This window comes from Copadichromis virginalis, linkage group LG5 (genome assembly GCF_057382275.1).
Source record: "Copadichromis virginalis isolate Kocher_CV1m ecotype Utaka linkage group LG5, C_Virginalis_male_GT1.1, whole genome shotgun sequence".
NCBI lineage: Eukaryota > Metazoa > Chordata > Actinopteri > Cichliformes > Cichlidae > Copadichromis > Copadichromis virginalis.
Genome location: NC_140622.1, coordinates 42,322,642 through 42,348,277, shown reverse-complemented (window position 1 = coordinate 42,348,277; position 25,636 = coordinate 42,322,642). Strand labels below are relative to the sequence as shown.

Below are 25,636 nucleotides of genomic sequence, written 5' to 3'. Positions count from 1 at the left end.
AGACATCGTGAGGCATCATAGAGGATCGGATGGATAGTGTAACCACGGTAACTTCTGACCCCACTTCCGCCAGTCCCTTTATTGTGGCGGGAATGAATCCTGTATAAGTTCCGGGTCAATCAGCTGCATGTCCCTGCTCCTCTGGCTGCTGTTGTCCCTGTGGTTGGTGTACTTGTCAGATATCGACAAATTTTGCACTACAGGCCAGTTGACAGCGTGCAATAACCCGGCCGATTCATTCATCTTTACACTACCTCACACTCGACTCAACGGTCAGGTTTTTTTTGTTCTCCCACGATCTGCCCTGATCAGCGCGAGATGGCGAGCCACCCGACCACCGCTACGTTGCGGTAGGAATTGTGAACCTATGGACTGAATCACAAATTGTTGACAATGACCTATCACAGGTCCATGGAACTAAACTAAATCACATACTGGACTACACCTCATCCCACCTCCTTTTGGAACCTACTAAGCTGTTTTGTATTGTCAACATTATTTTTGTTTGTGATATATATGCATATGTTTTTATTTCTTTTGTACATCCGTCTATACACTTCTCATAACAAACATAATATATATATATTTGAGCTCTACTTTCGTTTCCTGTGTTTTATTCACACCCTCAGGCTCCATAGTCGAATCTTAATCTGATAGCTCATTGTCTATGAGGCTGCAGTCAGGCGCCCTGGTCCTTTAACCGCGTTACAAGTGGCGAACCAGCCAGGAGCCTTTGTGTGTGAATATTTTGGGGTCTTACGTACAGTTTCCTTTACTTATTTACATCGCTTTTGCTGAACATAAAATCAAAAATGGATTCAGTTGCACTTTCTGGCATAAATATATCACAGTCTGTGATGATCTCCGGTGTGTCTAACACAAAATCTGATAATGAAATTCTTGACTACTTGCGTACTTATGGGAATCTTAGCCGTCATTTTTACGTAAATGATCCCGCAAGTACTTTCTTCAAAAACCTGATCGCTGAGTTTGTAGATACCACTGCTTTTACAACTCTAGAGCCGTTTCTGCCATACACCCACTGTTCTAAAAGTGTTGCCGACCTTGTTTTCCGCGTCACAGCTTTGGCCTGTGAGTACGCCGCCACGGAGGACAGCAGCAGTCCCCCTCCCAATTACCTCAAAGAGCTCAAGCATATTGCTGATCGCAGCGGGCACCGGTTTGAAGATGTCTTGAAGACAGTAATGAGGCAGATTGGTCAACATTTGCATGAAGCAGGAGCAGGTGATGATGGAAAAGTTGAATACGATGAGGAAAATGGAGTAGATGAGGACATTGGTGTAGAGGAAGAAGAAAGGGAACTGGAGCGGCAGCAATTGTCTTCACCTCCTGCCAGACAGGTTTCCACTGACCAGCAGGGGGCACGACCTCGTCAAAGCCAGACTGGACCAACTCCAAGAGTATCACTCACAGCCCCTGATCTCAACCCACCACAAATACAAAGGGTTGTTGTTGAGCATGTGGTCCGAAACCCAGACATAAGCACAACAACTTCACTACGTCTCCGTGCTTTTTCAGGAAGGATTCCTAAGCCAAGTAGTGAAGCAGATTTTGAATCATGGCGTTCCCAAATTGATCTATTGCTTGCCGACCCCAGTGTGTCAGCTCTATACGTCGCCAGGCGTATTATAGAGAGCCTGTTGTCACCTGCTGCTGATTTGGTTAAAGGTCTAAGTCCCAACACATTGCCTTCAGTCATACTAAGTGTACTTGACTCCGCTTTTGGAACAGTTCAAGATGGTGAAGAATTGCATGCTCAATACTTAAATATTCTTCAAAATCCAGGTGAACGACCATCCGCTTACCTCCAAAGATTGCAGCTAACCCTCAGCACTGTTGTAAAGCAAGGAGGACTTGCAGCTGCTGACATGAATAAGCATCTGCTGAAGCAGTTTTGTCGTGGGTGTTGGGATAACACTATACTAACCAAACTACAGTTAGAACAGCAAAAGGACAACCCACCACCTTTCTCTGACTTGTTGTTGTCGTTACGGACAGAAGAAGACAGACAAATTGCTAAGGAGTCACTTATGAAGAAATACATCGGTTCATCAAAACAAAAAGCTAACATCCAATCCCAAAGTACTTGTTCTTGTGGGCACTCTACAGCCAATGAAGAGCTAAAAGAAATGAAAAAACAACTCCAAACCCTCCAACAGCAAATGTCCCAACTTTTGTCCCAAAAACGTCCAACCGAGTCAAAGTTTAAGCCACGACAAACCAAATCCAGTCATTCTTCACCTCAGTCAAATACCAGACCCAAGCCATGGTACTGTTTTAACTGTGGAGAAGATGGCCATGTTTCTTCCACCTGCAACAACAGAGCAAACTCCAGTCTTGTTGAACAGAAAAAGAGCCAATTAAGAAAAAAACAGCAAGAGTGGGACGCTAGAAATACTTCATCTTTAAACTAGAAGGAGTTTCTGTGGTGGGACACACAGGAGCTGCGTGCACGAACAGTCCCAGAAACCACAACAAATTTCCATTGTTGCCAAAAGGGCTTGTGGGGACCAAAAGCACAGGCCAAATTCAAATCAAAGGCAACCATTTCAACTGTCTTCTTGATTCTGGCTCTCAGGTTACTACGATTCCTTTTTCCTTCTATAATACTTACCTTTCAGACCATCCAATCAAACCACTGGATGATCTGTTGGAAGTAGAAGGAGCAAATGGACAAGCCGTACCTTACCTGGGATACATTGAGATTAACATGACGTTCCCAGCTAATTTTCTTGGTTCATCCATTAATGTTGATACACTTGCGCTTGTCGTGCCTGACGTCCAGCAATCACCCCCAATGATACTTGTTGGTACCAACACTCTTGACGTTGCGTACAGCAAACACTGTGATACCCTCTCTGAGCAGTCATTCCTGCCATCTGGTTCCGGTTACATTGCAGTTTATAAAATCCTCCAGTGTCGCCACATCCAGAATTCAAATGACCAGTATGCTCCTGTAATCTTAAAGTCAGACCAACCGCATACGATTACTCCCGGCCAAACCACTGTCCTTGAGGGATGCCTGGTCACAAGGCTATTCCAAGGTGAGAAAGCAGTTATTCTGGAACAACCCACCTCCAGTTCTCTGCCTGGTGGACTCCTAGTAAAAACCTGCCTTGTGGACTTACCTAAACGTCGGCCATGTTCTCTGCCGGTTGTAGTGAGTAATTAGTCCGACCATGAAATCCACATTCCAGCTCGAGCTATTATTGCAGAAATCAGCGCCTTCCAAGAGGTCATTTCCAAAGAGCAACCCACCCAGTATTCAGACCAGTCTATAGAGTCGTTACCTCCATCTCAACCACCATACAACTTTGGAGATTCCCCCTTAACTCCAGACTGGAAAGAACGCATTGTTCAAAAACTCAACACTATTCCTGAAGTATTTGCCAAACACGATCTGGATTTCGGCAGGACCAACAAAGTTAAACACCAAATCAAATTGTCCGATCCAACTCCTTTCAAGCAAAGACCACGACCAATTCACCCTCAAGATCTTGATGCTGTCAGGAAGCACCTGCAGGAACTTCTTGACTCTGGCGTTATCAGAGAATCTGACTCACCATTTGCCTCTCCAATTGTGGTTGCACGCAAAAAGAACGGCAGTATACGTCTTTGTATTGACTACCGCAAACTCAATCTGCAAACAATCAAAGATGCTTATGCTCTGCCTAAACTGGAAGACACCTTCTCCGCACTTGCAGGATCAAAGTGGTTCACGGTGCTAGACCTCAAGTCGGGTTACAACCAAATCGAAATGGAGGAGAAGGATAAGGCAAAGACTGCCTTTGTCTGCCCAGTAGGATTTTGGGAATTTAATCGGATGCCACAAGGGATTACCAACGCACCAAGCACTTTCCAACGGCTGATGGAAAAATGCATGGGAGAATTAAATCTAAAAGAAGTCTTGGTTTTCATTGACGATCTCATTGTCTTTGCACCAACTCTTGAGGAACATGAAGCTCGCCTGATGAAAGTTCTCACCAGACTCAAAGATTTTGGCTTGAAGCTTTCACTTGAGAAATGCATGTTCTTCCAGACATCGGTGAAGTATCTGGGCCATGTAGTGTCCCAGGCTGGTGTTGAAACTGATCTGGACAAGATTTCCACACTCACTTCTTGGCCAGTGCCAAAAAACTTGAAGGAATTAAGATCTTTCCTTGGTTTTGCTGGGTACTACAGACGTTTTGTCCAGGGATATTCGGCCATTGTCAAGCCGTTACATGAACTCACTGCTGGTTATCCACCTTCTCAGAGGAAACTGAGACGAACTGTAAAGCCAGAGAATTACCTCAACCCCAAAGAGCCATTTGGAGGACGATGGACGCAAATGTGTCAACAAGCTTTTGAGTCCATTATTGACAAACTCACTTCTGCCCCAGTTCTGGCATTTGCTGATCCCCAGAAACCATACACACTCCACACTGATGCCAGTGCCACAGGTCTTGGTGCGGTGCTGTATCAAGAGCAGGATGGAAAAAACAGAGCTGTAGCATATGCCAGCAGAGGTCTTTCCCGGAGTGAGTCAAAGTATCCCGCCCACAAATTGGAGTTTCTTGCTTTGAAGTGGGCGGTGACTGAAAAATTCCACGACTACCTTTATGGTGCTCAGTTTACAGTTGTGACAGACAGCAACCCATTAACATACCTCTTATCATCAGCAAAACTTGACGCTACCGGTTACAGATGGCTTTCAGCTTTGTCCACTTTCACCTTCAAATTAATCTACAGAGCAGGAAAGCAGAACTCGGATGCTGATGGTTTGTCTCGCCAACCTCATGGTGAACTGTCTGATGATCCTCTGTCACAGAAAGAACGTGAGCGAATCTGGAGATTTGCATGGCAACATCTCAATGAACCAGATTATGTCTCTATTGACCAGCATACCATCAAAGCAGTTTGTGACCGTCATCTGATGTACAGTTCAAGCACGGATCCTGATCTTGCTCTGGTGTTATCCATGTCTGTCAATGTCGACAGTCTGCCTGACAGTTTCACGGACGACATCCAGTTCACCTCCATGGTACTCCCCCAAATCTCAACAGCTGACCTTGCAGCCAAACAACGCCTTGACCCTGTCATCCGGCATGTCATAGCTCAGGTTGAACGAGGCGAGTCACCACCGCCATTCCTGAGGGAAGAACTTCCCGATCTACCTCTATTACTGCGAGAAGTAAATAAACTGGAGCTCCATAACACCCTTCTCGTCAGGAAGAGACAAGTGGGAAGTGACTTTGCATACCAGCTAGTGCTACCTGAGGAATATCGACCAGTTGTACTTAACCACCTACATGATCAAATGGGTCACATGGGAATTGACAGAACGCTGGACTTGGTCCGTTCCCGGTTTTATTGGCCTAAGATGACAAGTGATGTGGTCAATAAAATAAGACAGTGCGAAAGATGCGTGAGACGCAAATCCCCATCTGAACGAGCCGCACCTCTGGTCAATATCAAAACCTCTCATCCCATGAAACTGGTGTGCATGGATTTTCTCTCTGTGGAACCAGATCGTGGAGTCAAAGACATACTTGTCATAACTGACCATTTCACAAAATATGCCATTGCTGTGCCAACACCAAACCAGAAAGCCAGGACTGTTGCCAAATGTTTATGGGACAACTTTCTTGTGCATTATGGTATCCCAGAACGTTTGCACAGTGACCAAGGCCCTGACTTTGAATCCAGAATCATCCGAGAGCTTTGTGAAATGGCTGGGATCCACAAAATAAGAACCACTCCATACCATCCAAGAGGCAATCCTGTTGAACAGTTTAACCGAACATTACTGGATATGCTAGGAACACTCACAGCTCAACAGAAATCCCATTGGAAAGATTTTGTAAAACCCCTGGTGCATGCATACAATTGCACAAGAAATGATGTTACAGGTTTTTCACCATATGAGCTTATGTTTGGCCGCCAACCTCGCTTACCGGTGGACTTGGCCTTTGGACTACCCCTTGCCAAAGAAGGATCAACATCCCACACACAATATGTGGACAAACTAAAGTCCCACCTAGAAGAAAGTTACAAGCTGGCCATCGAAAACTCAGAAAAGGTGATGACACATAACAAAAACAGATTTGATAAAAATGTCACTGCATCACAGCTGAATGTTGGAGACAGAGTTCTTGTGAGGAACGTGCGGCTAAGAGGCAAACACAAGCTTGCAGATAAATGGGAGTCATCTGTGTACATTGTAGTGAAGAAAGCCGGCACTCTTCCTGTGTATACAGTTCGACCCGAAGGCCAAGACAAGCCCCTGAGAACTTTACATCGAGACCTCCTACTGCCCTGTGGGTATTTACCACCTGAAAAGGAAATGCTTACTAAGCAGAAGAGGAAAATGCCTGTCTTACCCGTGTCTCCTGTACGTGCTGATGATGCTGATAACAATGACGAAGAGGAACTAATCTCATACCTACCTGTTCCCTTCTCTGCTGAACCTGTCACCTTCACAACAACCATCGACTTACCCAATACTCCGCAACCTGTGCCGCTTATCAACCAGCCCGATGTCCCTGTAGTATTGGCTACAGAGGAAGAGAATGCTATCCTCTCAGAGGAACCTGTACCTGCTGAAGAGGAACAAGTTATTGCTAGCGGAACCGTGGAAGCTGGCTTTGAGCCAGTTGATCTTGTCGAAACTTCTCACGATGAAGAAAGTCTGTCTTCTGATTCGGAAGCATCCAGAAGTAACTTGTCACAACACTCACCTACTGAATCAGAGCCTCTCAGTCCTGAGGCAGAACCACCCTTGAGGCATTCAACCCGCACCAGGAATCCTCCTGATCGGCTGCAATACATCAAGCCTGGTAAGCCTCTGTTAAAGAGCGTTCAGACCTTCCTGCATGGGTTAAGTTCTGTCTTCTCCTTCGCTCTTCAAGACGATGAAGAAGAGGAGACGATGCCTTCACACCTCAGCCAACCAGTCATTCGCTGCCAGCCTAGTCCATGTACGAGGACGTCCATGAGATTAGGGGGGGAGAGTGTAACCACGGTAACTTCTGACCCCACTTCCGCCAGTCCCTTTATTGTGGCGGGAATGAATCCTGTATAAGTTCCGGGTCAATCAGCTGCATGTCCCTGCTCCTCTGGCTGCTGTTGTCCCTGTGGTTGGTGTACTTGTCAGATATCGACAAATTTTGCACTACAGGCCAGTTGACAGCGTGCAATAACCCGGCCGATTCATTCATCTTTACACTACCTCACACTCGACTCAACGGTCAGGTTTTTTTTGTTCTCCCGCGATCTGCCCTGATCAGCGCGAGATGGCGAGCCACCCGACCACCGCTACGTTGCGGTAGGAATTGTGAACCTATGGACTGAATCACAAATTGTTGACAATGACCTATCACAGGTCCATGGAACTAAACTAAATCACATACTGGACTACACCTCATCCCACCTCCTTTTGGAACCTACTAAGCTGTTTTGTATTGTCAACATTATTTTTGTTTGTGATATATATGCATATGTTTTTATTTCTTTTGTACATCCGTCTATACACTTCTCATAACAAACATAATATATATATATTTGAGCTCTACTTTCGTTTCCTGTGTTTTATTCACACCCTCAGGCTCCATAGTCGAATCTTATTCTGATAGCTCATTGTCTATGAGGCTGCAGTCAGGCGCCCTGGTCCTTTAACCGCGTTACAATAGCAAAGCCAGACGATCATACACCAAGGCAGCCAATACATCGTTAAAACTAAATGAGAACAGCAGAGCAGAAAAAAATTATACAAAAGTGGAGCGCGACAAACTGCACCCGGCAGCGGCAGAACCAAACACAGGCGCCATCATACCAGAAGTTCTTCAACAGCTTCCAGAACATACTGGAAGTTCTATGCACAGCATAGCACCAGGTCTGAGCTGCCGGTCATCCAGGACCTCTACAGGCCCAGATGATCCTCTCTGCTCCCAGCCCACCCAGCCTAACACTCTTCACAGGACCAGATTCAGGGACAGTTTCTACCCACAGGCCATCAGGCTGCTGGACTGCAAAACAGGTCAGAGAGGTATAACAATCGAAAATGCACAACATGAGGAAAGATGAGGAGAACAAAGAACTCCCTCCAGACTGAGCTCCAACAGGGAGATCCAACAGAAAAAAAACCCTTAGCACATGAATCATCACATCTCACAACATAGCAGACAGACGCTTCGGAGGCGTTTGGAGGGGATGGGGGGGTGAGTGTAGGTCTGTGTCAGTGTACATGCGTATGTGTGTGTATGTGTGTGTGTTCCTCATTCAGCCGAGAGAAAGTGTCCCTTCTCCCGGTTAAGCAAAGTCAACAATCTTCAGTCGACGCGGGTGACCTTGAACGAGGAGGGAGAAAGTCACAACACAGTCAAAGGAGTTTGCAAAGAAAAGCGTCTGGACTTCTTTAAGTTGCTTGAAGACGTTTCACCTCTCATCCGAGAAGCTTCTTCAGTTCTAAGGTCAAATGGTGGAGAGTCCCAGATATAAACCTAGTGGGAGTTTCCCCCCACAGAGGGACAAAAGGACCCCCTGATGATCCTCTAATCGCCTGAGCCAAGGTGGGAAACTGGGCGTGGGTCCCAATCAGCCAGTTTCGGGTGTGTTCATTGTGAAACCTGGCCCCACCTTATCATGCGAATTCCTGAGGTCAGATGGCCCAGGATGTGAGTGGGCGTTAAGGCGTCTGGGAAGGGATCTCAAAACTGGATTAGGGTTAGGGTTACCCGTCTTCAAGCAACTTAAAGAAGTCCAGACGCTTTTCTTTGCAAGCTCCTTTGACTACGATGACCTGGATGACTGAGAACCTTCACAGACACGTGACAACACAGTCTTGTTATCTGAAGGAGAATTGTTATTCCCCTTAGCTTTTGCCTTGAGCATCCAGCTGGCGCCGGGGGGGGGGGGCCGCATGAGATGAAGATGGCAGTTGTTTTGGTTAGTGCGAACAAACTGCATCCAATTTAAGAGTTGGTCTAATGTCCGTCACTGGTCACCAGGTCTCAATTCCCGTTGTTCTTCTTCAAGATGTTATGTTATGTTGTCTCGATCCTGGGTCTTATGACCCGGTGTTTTGAGTTTTAGTTTATTTTGATGTTTATAGTATGTGATTAAACTCATTAGCTTTTCTAGTTCATTTGTTTTTAGATTCCCTTTGTGTCTTCCAACCCCTGTGAAGTCTCCCTTGCCCTTCATGTGTTTCATGTCTGTCTTACGTTGTCAAGTTCATGTAGTCATGTCTGCGTCTCATTATGTTTCCTGTTTTATTTTGAAGGGGTCCTGTGTTCCTATGTTCAATGTTTTTAGTTTTACTTTCCCCTCGTGACGTCGTTATGTTCATGTGTGTCAGCTGTTTCCCCATGTGTTTCCATTTCCCTCATTATCCTCCTGTGTGTATTTAGTCTGTGTGTCTTCAGTCATTCCTTGTCAGGTTGTCTGCTCATCCACGTCACAACTTCAGGTATCCATGTCAGTTCACCATGTTTAAGGTTTCTTCATGTTTAGTTTTGGTTCACCCAGTTTAGGTTATTGTTTAGTTTCACCTATACCCTTTGTTTGTACCTTGTTTCCTAGCCTCAATAAACGGCTTGTTTTTTGTTAAATCCACGTCACGTTCAGTTTTTGGTCTGCGTTTGAGTCCTCTCTTGCAAACACATACAGTCTGCCTCAGCCAGACTGTGACACTATGAGCTTCTCCAAGATCTTATCCATATTGCGTTTAATAAACACCGTCTAACAGAAGAAATAAAAGAAAGTAAAAACATAAACTAGCTTAAAATAATTTTAAATAATTATAAGAATGAAGAAAACAGGGTTAACCCAGGACGGTGATGTTGCTGGTAATGGTGTTGTTGTTCTTTTTGTTTGTTTGTTTTTTCCATAACTTGTGAATCTGCAAATTTACACATTCTGTCTTTTTCATATGAAAGAAACTATACTTGTTTTTGATGTATGTTTGTGTTTTGCTTTACTTTTGCTTCATATGATGTTTGTTTAATTTAAGACTAAAAGAAAATTAACTGAATGAGAGGTAAAACTTGAGGGGGTAGGGACAAAAAAGTATATGCTTCTGCCGACTCCCTTTCAAGCAACAAATGGAATAATATTTTGTAATGATTGTGAAGGCACATGTTTGAAATGTTTGAAATAAAAATGGGCACACATGCCACAGATAGCACGCGACGGGTTAACTGATGGCACGACTGGGCCAATGGTTTGTTTTGTTTTGGAGGGGTTTTGTTTTAGTAACGGTATAAACAGTGAAAGCTGGTGGATTGGCCAGTGTGTAAAAATAACTCAGTTGTTTGGTGGTGGCTGTGGCGGAGCTTCCACAGAGGCCAGCAGGTGGATGAGGGAAGGAGAGGCAGGAGGAGGAGAGACCCGAGGCGGCCGCCAGTCTGAGTGTCAGGTGAACTCCAGGTAAGAAGTTATGACCTGCAGGCTATCTGGGTCAGATATAAACCAAGTTTAGGTGGAGTTTATTTTCGTTATGCTGACTTTTTACCGTCAGTTGAATTACTGTAACTGTATTGTAACTAGCATGACGGAGTTTCTATACAGCTGGGTGGGTAATTGATGTTACTGATAATGAACTTTATTTTATTCATAAGGTCAGTTAGTAGAGTTGCCAACTGTCCCATAAAAAACGGAATCATCCCGTATTCAGTGAAAATATTACGTGTTTCTTATTGAGGTGAAAAGGAACACAAAGCTGCAGTTTTTCTGCGTCGTTACGCTGCACAGCTGCCTCTTCTCCTCTCATTCTCCCCCCTCCTTCTCCTGTTGCTCCTTCAATCATGAAACTGATCAATGATCAGCTGATCGTCTCTCTTGTTTGTTTATCGCCCACTTTGCACCAGAAAGAGGAAACCAGCAGATGTCGCGCTAAACAACAGCAGCACGTTTGATCAGCTGTTGTTAGAATTTATTTAATATTACTTTCTAGTATCAGCTGATGTTTGCTGGAGCCACAGCTGTAAACCTGCTGGTCATGATGTCGGTTTGGATATGTGGTGAGAGGGAAACATGAGGATGAAACCAGGAGATGTCCTTACTGGATCATCAGAGCTGAACAGGTTATGGAGAAACAGGTTTACCTTTTAGGTGACATGGATGAGTTGAAGTTATGAACTGTTTCTGAGAGACAAATAACACCAGGATCCTTTTCTAAGTAGCTGACAGCTGGTAACTGTGCAGGGGCGTGTCTAGCAAAGTGTTGCCAGGGGGCCAGGTAGGGCATTAACAGGGAGAGGGGGCACAAGGAAATACTTTTCTTTCTTATTTTCAGTTAAAATGTCTCGCTTTTATTTTTTTTATTTTTTTTTATTAAACAATATTTTTTATTGCTTTTTGCAACAGCATATAAAGGTTTGTTTTCACAGTAATATGCCGCAGTAATAAGAACACCACCCCCACACACACACCTCCCATCCCTGCTCTCTCCCAAACCTACATCAAATAAAAACACATGAAATATGCATACATTAGTACAGTATGAAATGTTTCGCTTTTAATAAATAATTATCTGAATCTAACAACCAAAGTTTTTATCTGATGTAAAATGTATAGAAATCATACATATACCAACAAGACTGTACATCACTGTCACCACAGCGTCTGTTTTCATTCAAAGGCTTTATGGCTTTAATACCTGGGGGGCCGGTCTCTAGTCAAAATGCCCGGGCTGATGTTTTGTCCCAGTCCAGCCCTGGGCACGACACGCAGTGAATTAATCTCAGAAGGTGCATTAAAAAAATAAATGGCCGCACCAGTGGTGCACATCGCAAATTAGCTCACATAGACACATTAGTTGTGCCGCTTCTTAATGACAGTATCTTAGCTAACAACCCCAACTACCAGATTCAACTTGTAATTAGCTAAAAATAACTTAGCCTACCAGTGAGAGGGACGTTGCTAGCTGGCAGTTTTTTCAAGCGATGTTTAAATTTCCACATTCTGACACTTCAAATGCTTCAGCAGCTGTCCGCTCAGCGCAGCATCAGCACCACGGAAAAACACGGATACATCCGTACTCGAGACAGAATTCACAATGTGTTTTCAGGACTTTCAGGCGTATGGACCAATATTTTCTTTTCTGATCAAACCAGAAAGCTTTAAAGAGCAGCTGGGTTTGTCTCACATTAACTGGCTGAGTTAATGCCAGTTAATGCGACATTGAAATGCAGTTGATTGAACAGAAAAGCTCGACTCTGTGGGGTCAAAGTTTGCAGAACTACGAACACAGCTGGAATCCACAGCTGTGCATGTTCATGGAGCTGCATGTTCACCTGCTGGACATCACTGCCTGACAAGTTTAACTGTCTTCAGAACATTGCAGAGGCCTTATTGACAGTATTTGGCTCTACATGTCTGTGTGAGCAGATTTTCTATCACATGAGTCCTCAGGCAGCCTCTGAATGCTGGACACTTGGAGACCTGTGTCTCTGAGTGGGAGACCAGAGATCACATTCACATGTGTGTCTCTGTATTAACAAACATGTCATCATATTGGCCCAGTTTATTTTTCTTATCATTGTTGTGAGGAGACCATAAATAGCATTTGTATTTTCTGTTGTACAGTTCATTTGCTGTTATGGATAAAAAGTCTTTTTTTTGTTTCATAATAGCTGATAACTATTCGCTGACAGCTGCCAACATCTGCACACAAATATAATCCTATAAAGTTGTTCTATACAGTGTGTAACTGTTCATGTAGAGCGTTATTAAATTTATTGCTAATGCAGTCATATGGCACACTGACTTCTGAGGAAATTTTAGATGCGCTCGTCATCAGAAAGGTTGCCGACCCCTGGGTTAGAGAATAATCGAGACTATATAAAAGACATGAGAAGCCCAGCAGGGAAGATAAGGGAGAGAGAGAAAGTGCGGCCGCCTCCCTCAAGAGCCAAGGAGTTACAAGGATATACTGTGTTTTGTATTAGTATTACCTTGTGTGCAATTTTGCTTTTTTTCTACATGAAATATTGAGGGGGCTCTGAGCCTAAGAATTTCTTTGCTGGTAGTGATGTGCCACTCTTACATATATAGGATAAAATAAAACTTGAAACTTGAGACTGATTGATTTTCACAGTAAGGAAGATCAAGATTCAAATATTGCTACAGGAAAAAAATCTTGCTACAGATTTCAATGTGCAAACACAATCGAGTGAGTGTGGGGTGACTGGGTTAGGCCAATCTGATATTTAATGAACATGTTGCAGAAACAAAGAAGTGAAACATGCAAACCTGCGTAGGTCAGTGTGAACAGACAGACGTTTTCCTCTCATGGAAACTTTGGCATTGAACTTGGTCTCCTGCAAGAAGGGAAAAAGACGCTTTTAGTTTCCACCTCAAAGTCTGTGAGTTTTTTCTTGTTGAAAGGCTCAAAGATCATAAATGACAAGAAGGCGCAAACACTGAAGCCATAGGGATGCTTCAACCACATTTCTGTCACGGTTCTGGGTCATGTTGACCCAGCTTTCTGTTTTTCTAGATTATGATTTATGATTTGATTTATCAGTGATACTGTTTTGATTATGATTATTATTTAGTAGGCTTTGGTCAGTGTCAAGTCTGTCTCTCTCTGTCTAGTCCGTGTCTTAGTAAAGTGTGTTTTGTTTCCTGTTTTACTTTGAAGGTTCTTGTTCCTGTCTGATGTCAGTGTTCCAGCTTTGCTCCCCCTGTCTCGTTAGGTCTTATTTCTCCCAGCTGTGTTCCCCTTCTGTCTCTAATTCCTTGATGACTCCCTCAGTGTATTTAAGCCCAGTGTGCCTTTGTGTCACTGTCGCGTCCTTAACGTCTGTTCACCCTCTCTCCCTCTGTGTGCTCTGTTTTCCAACCTGTCTAGTTATTCGGTACTCCCAGTTTAGTTAGTGTTTTTCTGTTCTGCTTCATCCCAGCAATAAAGCTGTGTATTTTGAGTTTCTTCCGCCTCCTCGAGTCCTGCCTGCCTAGACACAGACAATTTCAGAGTTTCTTTAGGGTCTTCGTCTTCATTTCTTTGCCTGGGACAGATATATTCTCTGTATGATGTTATATAAGTAAAGCTTAGTAACTTTTAAAAGGATTCAAAGGAGTCTTTACAGCATGAACCGAGTGTGTGGGGCATTGACTTAATGACCTAGGAGCTCAGGAAGAATGATGGGGTTTCAGCAGGTCAGAGATATACTGGGAAGCTTCACCGTGTAGGGCGCTACAAGTTAAAACTAGAATTTTAAGGCGAAACCTAAAATACATTTAAAATGGGGTGGTTGTAGCTCAGGTGGCAGAGCAGGTCAGCCACTAACCAGAAGGTCGGTGGTTCAATCTCAGGCTGCTCCAGGCTGCATGCCAAATATCCTTGTACCCAGGGCAGCTATGGCTGCAATGTAGCTGCCATCACCAGTGTATGAATGTGTGTGTGAATGGGTGGATGACTGAACGTGTAAAGCGCTTTGGAGTCCTTAGGGACTAAGTAAAGCGCTATACAAATGCAGGCCATTTATTTTACATTGGCAGCCAATGAAGAGAAGCCATGGAGTGACTTCATGGAGTGACATGTGAGCTTCAGCTGGTGACAGGTAAAAGTGTTGACGCAGCATTTTGCACAGTCTGAAGACAAGTCAAAGCTAATTTGTTAAAACAGAAGAAAGACGACGGTCACAATAATCAGTAAGAGCAGTTCAGCCTTTTGACACCAGCAGTCTGAGTTTAGAAATATTCATTAGATGATAAGGAAGTCATGAGAGGTTCCTGCGGTGTGTTTTTAAAGAACAGCTGTTATCCTCCCTCCGGTTAGCGTGGATTTGGAGTTTGTCTTTCTGCCTCAGATTAAAAGCCATCAAACACATATAATCAGCCTTTTAAAAGGACCAGTGCAGCCATCCAGTCTTCACCAGATTATCAGGTCACCAGCGTGGCAACCAGACCAGCCCAGCTAAGACAATTTCTATCAAAGGCAGAACTGTTATTTCAGATATCACTGACTCATACAAACAGTAAAAGATCTGTTAGATATGACATGACCCATTTTAAAACAACACCAGTAATCCTAAACAAGTCCTTAAGAACGTTATCATGACGCAGTGATCAGCAGTATCAAACCAGACCACAGTGTACAGTCTTTAGAGTCTGCTTTGGTTGTGTCCAGTGTGTGTGTGTGTGTGTGTGTGTGTACCATGGTCATGCTGCTCAGCTGAACCGGAGGCTGACCTGGAGGCAGCACCATCACATTGACGATGGCAGTCATGACAACCGTGGCTCCAGACGTCTTGATGGAGGTTTTGGGCGGAGAGTTGACGGCGAGCTGGAGAGACAGTGGAGCATCCACCAGTGCCGGGTTCTACCCAGAGTACACAAGGAGAACAGAAAATCAGGCTGGTGTTACACACTGAAAAGTTTAACTTTATTAACTTGTTAAGCCCCAGGGTTATTCCTAACATTCCTGCTGGAAAATGACGTGCCCAGAGCTAACTGACTATTTCTCAGCAATTACAAACTGTGTAAATCATCTTGATATCAAAATAAAGCTGACACTTGTGAGACTTCATCAAAAACACAATGATATCACAGCAGAGGCCACTGTTTCAAAGTAATTGAGGATAAAACCATATCTTCATCATATCATACTTGTCTGATCGCACTCAGTTCATTCAACTCAAATCCTTTACTTCTCAGCCCTTTCCTCTGACCACTGGCGTGCCCTAGGGATCTGTCCTGGGCCCCTTCTTTTCATTATCTACCGCTTGGACATATTTTCCGTAAATACAATATCCAGTTTCACTGTTATGCCGATGACACCCAGCTTTATCTGTCCACTAAACCTGATTCTGCTCTTCCCCCATCCTCCCTCACCCTCTGTTTAGCTGAACTAAATTCATGGTTCTCTTCTAATTTTCTCAAACTCAACAGTAATAAATCCGAGCTCCTCTTGGTCGGCTCTAAATCTACATTATCCAGAACCAACAGTTTCTCTGTTACTATCAATAACTCGCCGGTCTTCGTTTCTTCCTCTGTAAAAAGCTTGGGTCTCATCCTCCACAGCACTCTATCTTTCAATTCACACATTAATAATGTTACTCGGTCTGCATATTTTCAATTGCGCAACATTAATCGTCTCCGTCCTTTTCTCTCCCCACATGCCGCTGCCATTCTTGTCCATAGCCTTGTTACTTCCCGGATTGATTATTGTAATTCACTTCTTTTTGGTCTTACTCAAAAATCCATCCACAAGCTCCAACGCGTCCAGAACTCTGCTGCCCCTATCATCACCAGGACCCCTTCTGTCCACCACATCACTCCTGTCTTGCAGCAGCTTCATTGGCTCCCGGTCAAATATCGCATCAATTTCAAAATACTCTTGTATACATTTAGGGCTATTCATCATCTCTCTCCTCCATATCTCTCTGATCTGGTTAAGATCACCGCCCCATCTCGTTGTCTCAGATCTTCTTCCCTTTCTCTCTCCGTCCCTTCCCCCCGTCTTGCAACCATGGGGAGCAGGGCTTTCAGCTGCTCCACGACTCTGGAATTCCCGACCTCCTGATTTAAGAAACATCTCTTCCTCCTCTCTCTTTAAGTCCAAACTCAAAACCCACTTTTACAAAATAGCTTATCCCACATAACCTCTCCACTCTGCTATTTTATTTGTTTATGTCTTATGCTTTTATGATTCTGTAAACTTCTTGCTTTTATGTTGCTTTTACTCTACTATGTACAGTGACCTTGAGTGTTTTGAAAGGCGCTTTCAAATAAAATGTATTATTATCATTATTATTATTATTATTAAAACACAAAAATATAAAGCCAAATATTGTACCTATGTTTGTTGTTGCTGGTGTTTGGAATTAGGACGCTGCGGCCGTTCATATGTATATTCAGCAACTGTATGTGCAAATAAAATATGCTGCAAAGCACAAATATGGCTTCGGGTCTGCCGTGGAGTTTCACATAAGCATTTTGCAATTTTGCCGAATTTTGCAGTATTTGGGAAATGAAGCACACTGAGAGATACAGCTAGGCAGGAAGTTTTTAACTTGACTGAAGCAAGACAGCAAAAGTAAGAGGGAATTGATTTCAATGTTTTTCACATGTGTGTCAGGGTTCCTTGACCCAGTGTTTCAGTTGGACTTCGTCACTGTTCAGTTCCCATGTATGTTTCCTGTTTTGTTGTGTTAGCCTTTTTGTCCGTGTGCATTATGTTTTACTTCATCTGTGTCAGTAGTTAGATTTAGTTCAGCTGTAATCTCACCTGTTTCTAGTCATGGTGACCGTTGGGTGAACATGGGTTCTTTTTGACTCAGTTGGTTTCTCTCAAAACGTAAAAGAACCCACCCACCACTTTAATCACACTCTAGACCTTGTTTTAACATATGGCATAGAAACTGAACATTTAACAGTGTTTCCTGAAAACCCTCTCCTGTCTGATCATTTCCCGATAACATTTACATTTACAATAATTGATTACACAGCGGTGGAGAGTAGACTTTATCACAGTAGATGTCTTTCTGAAAGCGCTGTAACTAAGTTTAAGAATATAATCCACCCACTGTTATCATCTTCAATGCCCTGTACCAACAGAGAGCAGAGCAGCTATCTGAACGCTACCCCAACAGAGGTCGATTATCTTGTTAATAATTTCACCTCCTCACTACGTACGACTCTGGATACTGTAGCTCCTGTGAAAACTAAGGCCTCTAATCAGAAGTACCTGTCATGATTCGGCTGTGTGGCAGGCAGGAGAGGACCCAAACGCAAACTCACGGAGACAAAACATAAACTCAAAAACACAGCTTTAATGCTGGCAAAAAGTGGAACACGAAAACAGTACTAAACTAAACTGGGAAAGCTAAACATAAAGTAAACCACACAGCAAATCCAGCATGTCCAAATTAACACTGTCGGATTTGATTTCAACACTATTAAAGTGTCTATATGGGTCCACACCAGAGAGTGTTAATTTAACTCTTTTTGGAGAGTTGGTACGTTAACTCTGATTTAGTGTTAAACACCAAATCTGTCTGGAGTTGATAATTTAACACTTGGTGTTAAGAGTTTATATATTAACTCTCAAAGAGTATTTTAGTTTAACTACGTAAGAGTTATCTTCTAATCCATTCTAAAAAGCGGGAATTTTACTGTTCTGAACTTCTAGAAATTTCTTTTGGAAATAAACATTTACTAAAAAGATGCAATGGTTTTTGAAAAACATTTATTCTGAACTGTGCAGCACAATTTCAAAACATTTTCTGAAAGATGTAACAGTATACATGTTCTCACTTTCATTAGAATTTTGTTTATCAAAGGTCTGACATGGTAAATGCAAATAACAGCATTCTCATCACTTATTTCTTCAATACAATATGCATGTCCTTCATTCATCCCTTTGTGGAACTTCAACGCACTTCTGCTCTCCCCCATATTCCATCTTCACAAGCATATCCTGTGCGGAGATTGAATAAAAATTAGTTGACACTAATTAATGGCACAAATAATCCAGTAAACAATTGCAGCACAGTAAAAAAAAAAAAAAAAAAAAAAGGAATCCTCTTTGAGCCATTACTTGTGTAAAGTATTTTCCCAAAAGACAAGGACATAGGCAACAGGTAATACTGAACTAAATGTAAAACCTCAACCTTTTTCATTTTTACCTAAACCGTGTGCACAAAAGTCTGGAGGGATCTATGCTAACGTAGAACCCAGTCAGGACGTCAGCTACTGCTGTTTGCTCGTTTTTTGTTTGTTTTTTTTATGGGCGATCGGTTTCAGGCATCAAGTAGCACCATTATACCAACATTTCACATTCTAGACATTGTTTTAGGTGTATTTGACCAAAAGTTTGACTGAAAATTCAAGCTTTTTTTCAAGGCTGTGGTATTTGCCTGCAAACAATACCTTTCAGCTAGCTAAAACAGAATATTATGCTATCACCGAGCAACATGGCTAATGCCTTTCACACAGCTTTGTCTCAACTCCAAAGAGCCACAGAAGTAAAAGCTCATAATAATAATTGAAACAATCTTTGAAAAAATGACTTACCAAGCATGGCAAACAACTCAAATATGTAGAGCAAAATGTTCTGAAACGGCTTCACTTCAGCTTCGATTGGAGCCGTGCTGGGGGCGGAGTCTGTGAATTTACTCTATTGGTGTCATAGCCCCTGTTAGAGTTCAGAGTTAAGAGGTCAAGAGTTAATGTTTCCATTGTAACACCTCCAGATTTGAAATAGAAACACTCATTTTTAACACTCGATTTTAACTACTATCATTTTACACCTCAGAGTTACATTAAAAGAATGTGACTCTACTTAGAGCAAAATTAACTCTACTTTTGCAAGAAGACTATTAACACCAAAACATTTAACACTTTTGAATTTGCTGTGCAGGAACCACGGGGAGAATCACACACAGCATGAGGGAGAACGCGACGCCGAACAGAGGGAGACGCAGACAGAAATACACAGAGGGTTAACGAGGAAAGTGGGAACACACGGGGAACACAGCTGACACAGATAACCATAACGAGACAGGGCGGGGTGAACATAACACTGACGGGAGACAGGCAGAGTCAAACAGGAAGTACAGAGGTTCGGACAGGAGGAGAGAGAGCACGGGGAAAACACAGACATAACGGGCAGGGGAAACATGGAATAAAACATAAGGAGAGACGAGGGCTCACAGATACACAGAGGGGAACACAGGGGGTAAAAGCCACGAAGGGAAAACACTTAGGGAACAACACAACAGGGCAACTCAGGAAATATGGCCTAAATAGGGAACAAAATACAAACATACAAGAAAACTAAGAATACTGGGCTAACATGGCCCAGGACCATGACAGTACCTGACTTCGTGGTATAATTCTCAAACACGTAGCCTAAAGCAGATGACTCGTAATCTGGAGAGGAAATGGCGTGTCACAAATTTAGAGGATCATCATTTAGCCTGGAGAAATAGTTTGCTGCTTTATAAGAAAGCCCTCCGCAAAGCCAGAACATCTTACTATTCATCACTGATTGAAGAAAATAAGAACAACCCCAGGTTTCTCTTCAGCTCTGTAGCCAGGCTGACAAAAAGTCAGAGCTCTTTTGAGCCAACCATCCCTTTAACATTAACTAGTAATGACTTCATGAACTTCTTCACAAATAAAATTTTAATCATTAGAGAAAAAATGACCAATAATCATCCCACAGATGTAATATTATCTACAGCTACTCTTAGTACCATTGATGTTAAGTTAGACTCTTTTTCTCCAATTGATCTTTCTGAGTTAACTTCAATAATTACTTCCTCCAAACCATCAACGTGTCTTTTAGACCCCATTCCTACAAAACTGCTCAAAGAAGTCCTGCCATTAATTAATGCTTCGATCTTAAATATGATCAACCTATCTCTAATAATCAGCTATGTACCACAGGCCTTCAAGCTGGCTGTAGTTAAACCTTTACTCAAAAACCATCTCTAGACCCAGCAGTCTTACTTCCATAGGCCGATCTCCAACCTTCCTTTATATCAAACATCCTTGAAAGAGTAGTTGTCAAACAGCTAACAGATCATCTGCAGAGGTTTATTTGAAGAGTTTCAGTCAGGTTTCAGAGCTAATCACAGCACAGAAACAGCTTTAGTGAAGGTTACAAATGATCTTCTTATGGCCTCTGACAGTGGACTCATCTCTGTGCTTGTCCTGCTAGACCTCAGTGCAGCGTTCGATACTGTCGACCATAATATCCTATTAGAGCGATTAGAACATGCTGTAGGTATTACAGGTACTGCACTGCAGTGATTTGTATCATATCTATCTAATAGACTCCAGTTTGTGCATGTAAATGGAGAGTCCTCTTCACACACTGAGGTTAACAACTCCAACATCATTGTCAAGTTTGCGAACGACACTACAGTGGTGGGTCTTATCACCAACGGTGATGAGACGGCTTACAGGGAGGAGGTCAGCGCCCTGACCCACTGGTGTCAAGACAACCATCTCACCCTCAACGTCGCAAAGACAAAGGAGTTGATAGTGGACTTCTGGAGGTGCAGAGAAGTACACACCCCCATCACCATCAACGGCGCTGCTGTGGAGAGAGTGAGCAGCTTCCGCTTCCTTGGAGTACATCTGGCTGAGGATCTTACGTGGTCAGGACACATAAACAAAACAGTGAAGAAGGCGCAGCAGCGCCTCTTCTTTCTCAGGAGACTGAAAAGATTAGGCATAAGCGCCCGCATCCTCAGGACCTTCTATTGCTTCCTTCTACTGGATGCATCACCACCTGGTACGGCAACAGCACTGCTTACAACCGCAAAGCTCTCCAGGGAGTAGTGCGGTGCTCTGAACGGATAATTGGAGGTGAGCTTCCCTCCCTCCAAGACATCTACAGGAAGCGGTGCCTCAGTAAAGCGGGAAGGATCATCAAGGACTCCAGTCACCCCAGCCATAAACTGTTCAGACTACTTCCATCCTTCTGACAGTCTCCACGGCCTCTGTGGTGGGTATGCAAGTGAAGAGAGAGACTACATCAAAGGACACCATGGTTTCATCTGGATCCAGGGTAAGTTTCTGGACCTTGTCGGTGAAGTCAGTGGAGTTCTTGATGTGGTGTGGGGTGTTCCCCACGAGAGGTGCAAGGATGGTAGCAAGGTGTTTTGCAATGTTATAAGTGGCTGAGTTTATGCTACTGACTATGGGTCTGAGTGGGACAGCTTCCTTGTGGATTTTAGGAAGTCCGTAAATGCAGGGTATGGTATCCCCTGGGTAAAGACGGTGATATGTAAGGCGGTCAATAATTTTGTCCTTTTCAAAGTCTTGAATGCAAGCTATAACTTTCTTTTTGTAGCTGCTTGTGGGGTCTCGCTTTAAGGCTTCGTAGGTATTGTTGTCACTGAGGAGTGTAGTGATCTTTGTGTGGTAATCTGTAGTATTTAGGACCACGGTGCATCTTCCCTTATCAGCTGGTAAAACAGTGATGTTGTGATCTTTGCTCAGGGAAGAGTACCCAGCCACTGGTACAGATATGTGGACGACACCTGGGTCAAAATCAAGACACAAGAAGTGGAATCCTTCACTGCGCACATTAACGCTGTGGATAAAAACATCAAGTTCACCAGGGAAGACACAAAGGACGACTGTTTGCCTTTCCTGGACTGCGCCGTGCACATTGAAGAGAACGGCAAACTCAACATCGAAGTTTACCGGAAGCCCACACACACGGACCAGTACCTCCTCTTTGACTCCCATCACCCTCTGGAACACAAACTTGGAGTAATTAGGACCCTACACCACCGGGCAGAACATGTTCCCTCTAAGCCTGAAGGGAAAAAGAAGGAACACACACATGTAAAGGAAGCACTCAAAACGTGCGGCTATCCTAAATGGGCGTTCTTAAAGTCAGCAAAGAGGCACAGAAAAGAAGACCAGACACCAGCGAGGGAGGATAAGAAGGACAGACGCAACAACATTGTCATCCCCTATGTAGCCGGTGTATCAGAGAAACTCAGGAGAGTTTTTCCTTTCCGGTCACCTTTCTCACTCACTATTGTTAAGGTTCAAAATATTGGGGATGGAGACAAGAGAAAAAACCACAATAACAACACTGGTCCGGCCGGGTTGAGTCAAACGATGATTTAATGATCACACACGTGGGAGATGGACACTGATGCAGACAGCCTCAAAATCTCAAAATGGTGGAGCATTGCTCAAACTTTTATAACCTCTGGTGCCTCCACCTTATCATAAAAAGCCTAAACATTCACATGCTCTCTCTCACACAGCGCCTAAGCTACGACCTTGGCTCCCTGTTTATCTGCTCCTGCTGAAATGGGGCAGAAAACTCCAGCACACTCTGTTCTCTTCTACTCAGACAAATTAGACAATAACCTTCTGCGAACAGTATTTCTTATAACTCAGCAATATAATGCATCATAAAACAATATCATTCATTCACAACAAGTCAGCAATTTAATGTAATGCAAATCAGTTTAACTAATGCAATAGTTATCAGCTTCTTCTAATTCAGGAGAATAATGCAAACTAAAACTACATAATAATTCACAATCTTTAATTAGGGGTATAACATGGCATAAAATAATATCATAATTTTACACTATGTATTAACAGACCTCTCTGCACTGAATCATATCTGTTATTAACCTCTGTCTCTCTTCCACAGCATGTCTTTATCCTGTCTTCCTTCTCTCACCCCAACCAATCACAGCAGATGGCCCCGCCCCTCCCTGAGCCTGGTTCTGCCGGAGGTTTCTTCCTGTTAAAAGGGAGTTTTTCCTTCCCACTGTTGCCAAAGTGCTTGCTCGTAGGGGGTCATGTGATTGTTGGATTTTTCTCTGTATCTACCTTACCATATGAAGCACCTTGAGGCGACTATATAAATAAAATAAAATTGAATTGCAGAATCTGTTTACCAGTTCTTTAATTGTTTGTTGTTTTAGCTGTTTGGTGGTTGTTGAAATGCTTTTGTGAGTTTTTAGCTGGGATTCTGACATTTCTGCTTTACCCAATATCTGGTGGTGCATCCCATTAAACAAACCTCTTTTTTAATGAGCCTTTACTCTTGCACTTCATCTCTGTTCTGTTTCTATTGTGTTGCTCTTGTGTTTCAGTCATGTTTCTGCTGTGTCTGCTCACCAGCATCATGATGAATCCAAAGTAGGTGGTTCTCAATAACATTTCCAGATCTTTGGGCATCTGAGCAGGTACAAGAAACAAACAGCAAACAGGAAACTAGTGACTTCTGTGATGGTTTTAGATGTTCTGGTTTTTATGGTTCTGGGTTAGGGTTAAGTCTAAATGTTTTGTTTATGCTGGTTGACCTTTTCATTGACTATGTGCATCTCAAAGACTCCGGCCGTGTAGTAGGAGAACAAGCCACTGTCGAAGAAGAACTCGGACAGTGCCAAGTATACCATCCGGTCATACTCTTTGATGACGGGTTCCACAGCATAGTTCACCAACGAGACGTTCTGGTGAGAAAGGTCAAAGAACATCCCCTATGGAAACAACAGACACAATTCATTTATGGCCTCTATAAAAACTACATCAGGTAATCTCAGGTAATCTTCACCCTGAAGTGCATGTCGAGGCTCCGGGACGTCACCACGGGATCATCAATCAGCGAATAATCGATTCCAATAAACTGATCAACTTCTGTCCTCACTGGGATCGTCTCCAACAGTGAGTTCACAAGAACCAGAGCGGCATGATCCAGAGCCGGGCAGATCTGAGTGAAAGAGATAGAGGAGACCGGTGAGAGAGAGAGAGGGAGTTATGGGACAGGTGACACAGGTGACACAAAGGAGACAGGTGAGGGAGATGACACAGGTGAGCGCAAGAGGTGAGGGAGAGAGGGATGGGTGAGGGAGGTGAGACAGACGGATGGGGAGACAGGTGAGGGAGGAGAGACAGGAGAAAGACAGACATGTCAGAGAGCGACAGGTGACCAGGTACCTTTTGGTTGAGGAGGAAGCGCATGCCTGTTGTCAGAAATCTGGCCAGGAAGCCGTAAACTCTCCTTTAAAAAAGACACAGAGCTTCCTGGTTGGCTGATACTGTCACATAAGTCACATCATGCATTTAATGTTTATTGTTTATTGAATCACTGTAATTGATTACCCCAGCGTTCCACTGAACTTTGCACTCATTTTGCTGATATTGGCATCACAAGTGATGTTATTGATCTTCAGCCGTCCCTCCTCATCTCTGATCAGGTTCAGAGCTGTGTTGATGTTCACGCCCTCAGCCGACGCGTTGATGTTTCCTGTGTCGTAACTGAGAGGCAATAACATTATCATCAACAACAACATCATCTGCAATTAGTGTTCCTGTGAGCAGCAGCTCTAGTGGAGTGATTTGGTTCTCTATGGTGGAACTGCTTGGGTTGAACTATGTGTTCTGGAGGAGAACTCACAAGAACCAGTACAGGATCCGTCTGTTGAAAGTCAGTGAGATCGATGAGTTCTGAACGTCGAACAGCAAACCAACATCAGGGATGAACTGCAGATCAGCGTGAGTCAGATTCAGCTCTGTAATCTTCACACTAATACATAGCCGACAGAGAGGTGATGTTACTAAAACACATGTGGATGGGTCTAAATGATCACTTCAGATTTTGTGGGGTCACGTACTCAGTGATGGTGTACTGGAATCGTCCGTCTTCCCCCTTCATCTCCGGCATGCTGATGTTACTTAGCTCCTCTTCAACAAATTTTTGAGTTTCATACTTCACTGTAAACACAAAACAAACCTGATGATGACATTTCTAAAGTAGACATTTAAAGAGCTTTGGCAGAGAAAGTTCTTCAAACTTCCAAATAAATAACTAAATAGATAACTACCTCATCAGTAACTCTCTGGAGTTTAGAAGGACTTAGCAGCTGAGCTCAAAAATGTCCTGAAGGTTCCCAAACTCATTTAATCAGAAGAACTTTTCAACCTGACCAGTGATGTTTGGGAGTGGCAGAAAGAGCACTTTGACCAACATGTCCTCCATGTCATCCATCAGCTCCTTGTTTCTGTCAGTGATTGCTCTCCTTTCTAAAGTTCTGCACACTGTAAACTTGATACAGTCCCGATCAAAAGATGCCTTTAAAAGGCAAAATCTGTGCAAAAATGTGGATTCATTGTCATTTTCTGTCAGGTAGTCAGA

At 43.3% G+C, this 25,636-nt stretch overlaps 1 protein-coding gene and 1 long non-coding RNA gene across 6 annotated transcripts in view; both read right to left on the bottom strand.

Annotated features, from left to right (window-relative positions):
* The window catches only part of pltp (phospholipid transfer protein), a 47,295-nt gene that overhangs the window by 10,835 nt on the left and 10,824 nt on the right, over positions 1-25,636 (bottom strand). For 4 of the 5 annotated variants that reach the window (XM_085457899.1, XM_085457903.1, XM_085457900.1 and 1 more), the window contains exons 3-11: positions 25,116-25,215; positions 24,899-25,027; positions 24,604-24,759; positions 24,439-24,502; positions 24,056-24,211; positions 23,805-23,981; positions 23,620-23,679; positions 15,164-15,328; positions 13,255-13,322 (exon numbers count right to left, since the gene is read on the bottom strand). In XM_085457899.1, the coding sequence (XP_085314025.1) occupies positions 13,255-13,322; positions 15,164-15,328; positions 23,620-23,679; positions 23,805-23,981; positions 24,056-24,211; positions 24,439-24,502; positions 24,604-24,759; positions 24,899-25,027; positions 25,116-25,215 (1,075 nt within the window). The remainder of the gene's footprint in view (positions 1-13,254; positions 13,323-15,163; positions 15,329-23,619; positions 23,680-23,804; positions 23,982-24,055; positions 24,212-24,438; positions 24,503-24,603; positions 24,760-24,898; positions 25,028-25,115; positions 25,216-25,636) is intronic. The other variant, XM_085457902.1, reaches the window with a different exon arrangement.
* On the bottom strand, positions 15,336-19,973 carry LOC146710449 (uncharacterized). Its single transcript, XR_014920619.1, has 3 exons — positions 19,828-19,973; positions 19,024-19,144; positions 15,336-18,427 (listed from the first exon to the last, which is right to left on the bottom strand). It is a non-coding gene; the product is annotated as an uncharacterized LOC146710449 (long non-coding RNA).